The sequence below is a fragment of the Centruroides sculpturatus genome, unplaced genomic scaffold (genome assembly GCF_000671375.1).
Source record: "Centruroides sculpturatus isolate CEXI.00-Female unplaced genomic scaffold, Cexi_2.0 scaffold3236, whole genome shotgun sequence".
In the NCBI taxonomy this organism is placed as follows: domain Eukaryota; kingdom Metazoa; phylum Arthropoda; class Arachnida; order Scorpiones; family Buthidae; genus Centruroides; species Centruroides sculpturatus.
The window spans coordinates 2,068-11,172 of record NW_019387327.1 but is presented as its reverse complement, the minus strand read 5'-3'; the positions used below and the strand labels follow the sequence as shown (position 1 = coordinate 11,172).

Sequence of the window (9,105 nt, the reverse complement as noted above, 5' to 3'; positions counted from 1 at the left end):
ACTGTGTAATATAATATTTTAAAATAAAGTAAATATATATTTACAATTTTCTTCAATATTTTATGTTATAGATTAAATAACTTTTGTTTCTCTAAGCTTATCTCACAGTTCGATTGTCACCTGTCAGTGCTGTCATCTCGTTTTTCCTTGCCTTCCACTTCCTTCTTAGATGTGAAAGTTAGGAATATTCTCCTNTATTCTTTATTTAGTTATGTTACGCAGTGGACCACCAATGTTCTAGAATTTTTTTATTTATTTAATTTCTCTTTCCTGAACCTTAATTTATTTTAAATACAATTAATTTAATTTTTGTTTCAGAAATATAATTTTCATTTTATATTTTAGATATAATTAAGTTAAATTTTATTCTTAATTTTTAAAATTAAAATTAATTCAACAGTAATAAAGAAATTTTCTACACAGCAATTTTATAAAATTGTTACAAAACTTTTAACTTTTTAAGCATAACTCAATTTGTCGAATTATCTGTAACTTGCCTCTGATGATGTTTAGTTGCACACACGCTTTGATCATTCCATTATTCTAATTATTTAATAGCATATCCTAATAGATAAAATTCGAAGCTTCTCACTAATTAGATACAGTAATAGAAATGCATCTTTAATTAATTTCACTTATTATTTTATCTTCTTTAATTTTAGATTTAAAATGGAAATTGCCGCAAAGAGTTTACCGCTTTTAACCAATTTAGATAAAGGAAAATTTGCAGTAATTGTTTTTGAAAATCTAGAAAAATATTTAAATATGAATAAATGGAACAGGGAACTTTTGGATAAATATTGTAGAGAATATAACGTTGGAATTGTTGGATTTATGAAGAGTAGCGAGGACAGTTTGGTTGGATCGCAACTGAAAGGTAAGGTTTCCTTTCAGCATTAATCTTGTTATATTGATCTCATCATCGAATGCATGAATTCTGCCTTTTTTTTTCTTCTTTTCTCACTGGATATATGGATTCAATATAAGTTTCCTGGTATCTAGAAAGGATTCTGTTATATTCTAAATTAGTTGAATGCTTACATTATCTACGAAAAAGGGATTAAATTATGATTTATACTTTATACCTCATCATACAAATATATATATATATCGCATTTTTATCCTATTTTATACGTTAAAAAATTCGATTATTCTCGCCTAAAATTTACATAAGAGAAAACCGATATAAATGGCAATTACTTGTTATCTAAGTAAATATAATTTAAGATAATTAATGATTTCGTAGTTTTTAATAATTAAGTAAAGCTATAAATTACGGTAAATTATCAAAGGATAAGATTTAGAAGAAGGGGAAAAAATTAGGAAACGATCTTAAATTTTAATGAATTATTTATGAACGTTCTACTTAAGATAATCGGAATTTATTTTTAATTTTAATAAGTATAAATGAGAATTATTTGTACGATGAATTTTAAATAATATTTATTATTTGTTTTTATTATTATTTTTCTTACTGTAATTTCAGTTAAATGAGCATTCTTTTATTTGTTCATAAAACTGAATTTAGATGCTAAAAAATATTTAAAATAATAATTATAAATAAGAATTTTTATATTTGATTTTAATACATACTTTCATTAAAGTAATAATTTTAATTATTTACATATTTAATTCGAAAATAAGCGCTGAAAACTTTACTACGTTATATTATACAAACAGCATAACAGCATTGCTCCTGTAAAGGTTGCTTTACTGTAATATAACCAAGCATTGAGGAGAAGTGGTATTTAACTAGAAAATACGTTCTTTAACTCACCGTTAATAATGTTTAAAGTAATATATTTAGTAAAATGTTAATTTACCATTAATATTTAAATATTTAACTATTAAAATAAGTCTAGATATAATTGATAAACAGATAATTTAGGTATAAATCTTTACGAGCGATCATTATTGAGTTGGATGATACACAAAGTTTATAGAAATGATCTTCAGCATTATTTTGCAATTATCTATACTCATGTGATTTGTCACTGATGTGTATGTCAGAGTCTGACGTCAGGGATTATGTTATCGTGCAGGATTTCCGCTATACGTTCACACAAACTTAGCCCTACGAGATTGTCAACTAAATCCCAAGTCACAGCTGTTAAGACTGACGAGAGCAGGAGAAATAGCCTATGGGGATCTCCCAGGAGAAGACTGGACTGTGTTTCAATCTAACCATTCCACTTACGTCACTGTAGCCATGGCGAGAACTCAATCCTTTCATGTTGCCTTGTCTGTTGATGGGATTGGAGCTCCCATGCCCATTGTCATACAGGTTAGTTATTATTTTCCTTTACTTAAAATTTGATAAAAATTACGAATTTAATTTTTAAAATTAAAATTAATTCAACAGTAANTAATATTGGCATATTTCATTTTTTCAGAATATACATATAGTATATACTGGGTACATTCATTCACACACTCATACACTCAAACTCACATGCTTACTCACACTCGCAAATATTCACACACCATTTAATCTGTTCCCTATTTGATTTAAATCCTTAAAATGCCTATTCTATAAATCTAATAAATAAAAATTTATTAAAAATTTTCAGTATATTCTATACTAAAAATGTATTCAATATATGGGAAAAAATACACGAAAAATTTCATTGCGTTTCTTTAAAAGTCAGCAAATAAAAATGATACACAGGCACATATATATTTTATATTACAACAATGTTTCATAGTATACGTTTATGCAAAAATATACATAATAAAAAATATTCAAAGTTAAGGAAGTGAAGTTTATATACTTTTTTTTTACGTTTTTAAAAGCTCACTTTCAGCAAATATATACTATTCATAAGCTATAATCTGATCTGTAAGGTAACAAACTGTGTGCAGAATGTGCCTGAAGGCAACAGTATTGAATACCAATCTACGACGTTCATATAATAAAAAAAGTTAGAACGAAAACTTTGTCATGTTTCTCCTTTTATCTTGTAGAAAAATAAATTCTGATAAGATTACAAATATTGTATTTCCTACAAGAGATAAACTTATTGAAATAACTCGAAAACAGATAACAATTAAGGGAATTATGAAGAAACTTATCACATTTTTTTTTTTTAGTTTTAAATGTTTATTTTTTGAATAAGAATATTATTAAAACGTACAGACAAACTGACGGAATTTTCATTTATTCTTCTAATTATGAATAATATATAAGTAATTTTCTAACGTATATGTGTTTGTGTGTAATGTGAAGTACGTATGTATTGCATGCTGGTGCGTGTGTGTTTGTATATGTTTTATTTCAGTATATATATATATATATAAATAATTTGTATACAAAGTAATAATTATACTTTTACAGAAATTAATTTAAAAACTGGAATAAAAATTGATGAAGTTTATGAAAATAATTATCTTGCATAATAGTAGATGATTAATCATGAAAAGAATTTTGAGATCAATCTCGCAAACTGAAAAGGGATGAAACACTTCATTCTATGAGCTGTCTCTTCCAGATGCTTTTACTTGTTAAAATAATAATTGAACTTTATATTAAACCGACAACATTTCTATTTTTCAATAAAACTTATGTTTAAACGNTTCTAATAAAATTTGTTGAGGATGATCGTCATACATCATCTTTCTTCTTTTCTTCTCCGCTATCATTAACCAAAGTTTAACAATAAACTCTCCATAAAAATTATTGATATCATCTCATTTTTTTTTTAAATTTTCAAAAAATTTACATTTATTCTTCTAAATTTTTAATTAAATTCTCTTTATCATCAAAGGCCATTTTCTCCTTTAAATTAGCTTTTTAGTATTAATAATCTTTATACACTTTCTTTAAAAAAATCCAAAATTTATTAAAAATAAAATATTCATAATTAACATAATTTATTCAAATTTATGCGAATAAATTAATATATAATTTTAAAATTTTTTAAAAGTAATTTTTGTGTTTTAAAACGTATTTACGCCTTAATTAATGCGTTTCTATAAAATATTGCTAATTTATGCAAATTACATGAGAGGCATAAATTTGCATAAATTAGCATAAATTAAAATTTTCTTAAAAATGCTCTTTGTGCCATCTGTCGGCGATTTATATAACTATTAATTACAAGTCTATTTTTCTAGCAGGGATTATATTATAATTAAATTAAATTATAAAGACTTTTAGTTTTGTCTTCTATTAATATTTTACAATTATACAGAAGAGCAACAAGATTAGAATATTAAAAAAAATTAAAATAAAATGTACAGATTTTTTATACTGCTGTTTTTTATCAGTTTATAAGCAATATGAACAAACTTTTATAGATTTAATATATATATATATATATATATTATATTTTTTTTACGATTGTATAAAATTAAATAATAAAAAAACTTCTCTGCAATATTAGAAAACGTTACTTTTTCCAATATAGAGTTTCTGTTTTTCTTTATTGATGTAAGTTTTCCAGTTTTCAACTTGGACCAATGCTCACTTTCTCCTTCTTCTTCTTCTTCTGTTGCTGTTACTAGTACTTTCATTTTGGATTCTGTTGTCAAGAAAGGATACCTTCAGCCACAATTGACAAGGTGGAAGTTTCCGTTTTTGTCCCCCTTCCAATGACAATAGTTTGTGACACATGTTTCACACCCTAACACATGTTGTCAGTAGTCGCTTGTAGTTGGTATTTTTCCACTGACTTTTCATTTCTTTTAGGTCTTTTGTCGTGTTTTCCGAAATCCGATTACATCTTTCAGCACCCAAATACCAAAGTGATGGTTGCTCCGGATGTGTAACTATAGTAACGTTATCATGCTACTCCACATTACAACTGTAAGCAAAAGAAGGTGAAATATACGTGAGAATATTTTAAAATATGTTAATGCTTTTTTTCGCTGGAAGAAACACACACAAATACACACATACACACATATATATATATATATATATATAATTCCTCATGTTAAGCTTCTTTTAAGATATATTTTTAAAGATTTTTTACGTAAATAAACTGCAAAAAACAAGATTATTATTTTACTTTCTTGATGTATTTATAGAAATATGATTTAAATATATAAAATGAATTAGTTTTTTAAAGTTACAATTATAGAAAATATAATTACCAGCATCCCTTCTCCTCAGCATCTCTTCTCATCTACGACAAATTGCATAAAAATGGAATTTATCTTCCGAGATAATGATGATAATCCGATTAAAATTAATTTATTTAAATATATTTTGAATAATAACCTCTTTAATTTATAAAATAAAATCAATTTTTTGAAAATATATTCAACATATATATTTTTCTATAATAAAAAAATTAATTTATAATGTAATTTATGTTAATAAATTAACACGAACGTATTAATTGTCATTTTAAAATTTAATTCATAATTAATGTTAATTAAGAAAGAAATTAATTAATTTTTAATCAGAAAATTGATCCACGATGATTTATTTTAATGCAATTCTATTCTAATTTATGTCATATAAGAAAGAATCATATTTATGAGTTTTTTTTAAGGGAGGAGGAGGAGGAAGAAGGAGAGAAAAAAAGGGAATAACAATAAAAAATTTTCGATAAAAATCTTTGTAACGCGAACATTTTTAGATTCTCCTTCTTTTATTGCAAAGTTTTGGGTGTTTTATTAAAATGTCATTGCAAACTTTTACATTAATTCGCTCCGTATCACTCCAAAGTAAAGGGAAAAACGTCAATCAAGAGTTGAGAGGAAAGCTTTTAATAAAACTTACATTTCCTTTTTTTTCCTTACGGATTGGTCGTTCAAACCTTGATGAATTTCCAAACCGATTTCTCTTTCTTATTTTATTTTTTCTAAACTTTAAATTCGCAGTTTTTTTAATGTATACGGCACATAAAAAAACAGTATTTATTTCACTCTTCTCTGTATCCTTCTACACTTCTCCTAAACATTCATACAACGTATGACTACTGCACTTTGTTGCACTGATCATCCCTACGCATGCTAATGTCTTCTTAAAAATGCGATTGCCCTCCCTTTAACAATAAGCATATAGAAGTCATTTTTCCTTTCCTCCCCTCGTTTTTTACGTACGTTTCTGACTTAAAAGTGGAAAACAGATCAATCTTTTTGGTAGAATTTCTTTACTTTTTTCTTATTTTATACATTTTCCGTTATTTTTGGCTTATTTTAAATTTATTTTTTTCACATTTATAAAAGGAGGAGGGAGGTTCTTTAATTCTGTTTTATTTCCTTACAAATGTAATCTTTTGATTTATCTGTGTAAAATGGTGGAAAAAATTATATCGTGGTTAACTTTTAAGTAATTAACAATGAAAAGCACTTGTAAAATATGCACTAGAGACATCTCTAAATACTCTTCTTGCACTTCCGCGAGCCATGCGATACGACGGCTCGCGTGGCTCGCGAAATTGGTAAATATGGCGGAAAATATAATACTAGGGCTCAAAATAAACGAAAACCGTTTATTTTTATACAGCCGATGATTATTATATTAGCTTCAGTACTTTGCAATTTATATTTTATATATTACGAGTTTATATTTTAAGAAACTTGATAGTTATCTCGGATGTAATCTGCTTAGTTTTGCGACATGTTTCAATTATGTATGTACTGTCTTTTGTTAATAATGGATGTGATGCTTTACTTCTTATCTTAAAATATCAATTTCCTAACTTCTTTCAGAAGTAAGAAAACTTAAAAACTTTGTGTACTTTTATTTTTAATGTTGCGGTCAAGAAATAGTTTTGCGCGCGGTACGACACTCGCGATTATCGCGTAGCGACAACCTCGCTGCGATCAACACTTTTTTTAATGCTATTTTTTCAATATATCATTCAACACGACTTGATTACATCAACATTGATATTGCATAACACGATTAAATCTATATTCAATTGTATTTTACACAGAATATTTTCATGAGCGATTTATTTCTCTCGCGCCTCGCGTTGCGTTTCAGAGATCTCGCCTTTAGTGAGTACTATCACACTAGGCGTGAAAATGGCGCTGAATCCTATTGAGTTTTTATGAATAGTCTGAGTTAACTACAACTTAATAAACGCGAGATAGCATTTAGAATGATGAAATAATTTTCCCATTGTTTTTTGCAGGACATCGGCATCTACGACGGTATACAAAGAGCGATTTTTGGAAACAGTTTTAAGTTTTGGTTACACAAATTACTCTTCCTGGATGCAATTTCTTATCTTTCTCATGGTAAACTCAGTTTGCCATTGCAGAGGTATCTTCTTATCGACATAGACGATATTTTCGTAGGAGAGAGATCGACCAGGATGAAACCTGCAGACGTACTTGTAAGTATATATGGTTTACACATCGTTTAAGTAGGAAATTATTTAGAATTTTTGTTAAAATGAAGAAAAGACAATCATGAGTTTAATGATAATCCATCTTAACGATGATTTTGCTTTTATCATTGATGATTTAGCTTCTTTCTTTGATAATGTTGCTGCTTTTGCTGCTGATGATGATGATAGCGATTGCGTTGATGTTGTCATTGTTATGCTCTTGCTTTTATCGCTGATAATCTTCCTTCTATGATGATGTTGCCATGTTCATGCTTTTATCATTGATGGTCTTCTATCAATGATGATGTCGACTTCATGTCTGTTAATGATATTGAAGCAAGATCATTAATGGTAATATTGATGCGATTACTTCTTCCTTAGATATTACTTTTATCATTGACGATATTGCTATTGTTGATCTTCTTTATAACGACGATAATGATGCTTGCTGTATGATCTTGTTCACACCAATGATGATGAAGCTTTTTAAAATAAAAAAATGGAGATCATCACTGTAAAACATGATAATGGCGACGATAATCACGATTTTTCTAATGATATTCCATTTTCATCGGCTTAAAATATACAAATGATGTAGTTTTGATTGCGTTAATGGTGGATATTAAACATTATCTTCTTACTACACGATAACCAAGATGAGATAAAATGGACAAACGTGCACGATAAGAAAAGTTTCCGCTCGGATTTCGCCATCTATAAAGGAAATCCGTTGCATGTAGAAAGAAATCCGGCCATCAAGTTCATTATATAGGTTACCCCTTTTAAGATAAATGGAGGAAATAGAAAATTAATGCTTACAAGAAACAATAATCATTTTATTGGAATTTTAATTGAGTTCTCCGGATTTTTTCCAGGTTACTTCCTTATTTTAATATTGAAAGAACGAAAGCAAATACGTTTATGTATATATTTACACAAATTAACATTTAAAAACTATACTCAAAGTTATCGTTTTAAAACAAGAAATTCTTATAATTTTTCCTTCACTTGGTCTTTTGCAAATTTTTAATGCTTTTTTTCTCATTTGCCTTAAAAGTGGCATTAATAATGCATTTAGAACACGTAACTACAATAAACCTAGTTATGGGATCACGAAATTTGAATTATTTTTTATGAAATCTCAAATATCTCTTGGAAATTTTCACTATAAGTAAACAGTTTCTTAACTATTATACAAAAGGGGTCCTATACCAAGCTGTCGACAATCCTGATATTAATTAGTACCTAATTATACCTTTGATGTTGGTCTAAAAGTTCGAGACGTGATATTACTGTACTTTATAGCTTATAACAGTGGTTATCAACGTTTCTCGTGTCACGAACCCCTAAAACTGCCACATCATGATGGACCGCAGATCCTCTCAGAGTTCCACGGACCCCTAGGAGTCCGTGGACCACCGGTTGAGAAACGAGGGCTTATAAGACGTAGTCATCCATTATGTCAGAAAAGTCACGAGCGTCGATTCATAAGAGATAGAAAGAGGCAAATCCCCATTTACATTACATTTAAATTTAGTGGAGCACTCCCTCTGACCTGTAGCATTAAATGCTACTGGATTGAGATACTCCTCTTTAGCAAATCTGAGGCAAATCCCCAATAATTTTGCACCCCCTCTTAACGTATCTTTATTTTAAAACACATTACAAAAATTAGTAGAAATTAGTACCGTACTCAATAGCTACACCTTATTTTTATATCGATAATCAGAAATTTTTTACTTATTGTTATTGGCTTGATCCCTTCAGTATAGGCTTATATACAGATCGATGCTGATTCTGGATGTAAGTAATTAAG

General features: G+C 27.9%; 1 protein-coding gene across 1 annotated transcript; it reads left to right on the top strand.

Moving 5' to 3' along the window:
* Positions 1-482: 482 nt before the first annotated feature.
* Positions 483-7,599, top strand: LOC111616364 (bifunctional heparan sulfate N-deacetylase/N-sulfotransferase-like). The gene is made up of 3 exons (XM_023357777.1): positions 483-877; positions 2,043-2,284; positions 7,092-7,599. The coding sequence occupies exons 1-3, from the start codon at positions 670-672 to the stop codon at positions 7,323-7,325; spliced, it is 684 nt and encodes a 227-aa protein (XP_023213545.1). The 5' UTR covers positions 483-669; the 3' UTR covers positions 7,326-7,599.
* The last annotated feature ends 1,506 nt before the right edge of the window (positions 7,600-9,105 follow it).

Bases quoted from the DNA above. Each gene is read 5' to 3' on its own strand.
- LOC111616364 (XM_023357777.1), top strand. From the start codon at position 670: ATGGAAATTGCCGCAAAGAGTTTACCGCTTTTAACCAATTTAGATAAA. The intron at 878-2,042 runs GTAAGGTTTCCT...GTTATCGTGCAG, and splicing joins GGTTGGATCGCAACTGAAAG to GATTTCCGCTATACGTTCAC. The intron at 2,285-7,091 runs GTTAGTTATTAT...TGTTTTTTGCAG, and splicing joins CCATGCCCATTGTCATACAG to GACATCGGCATCTACGACGG.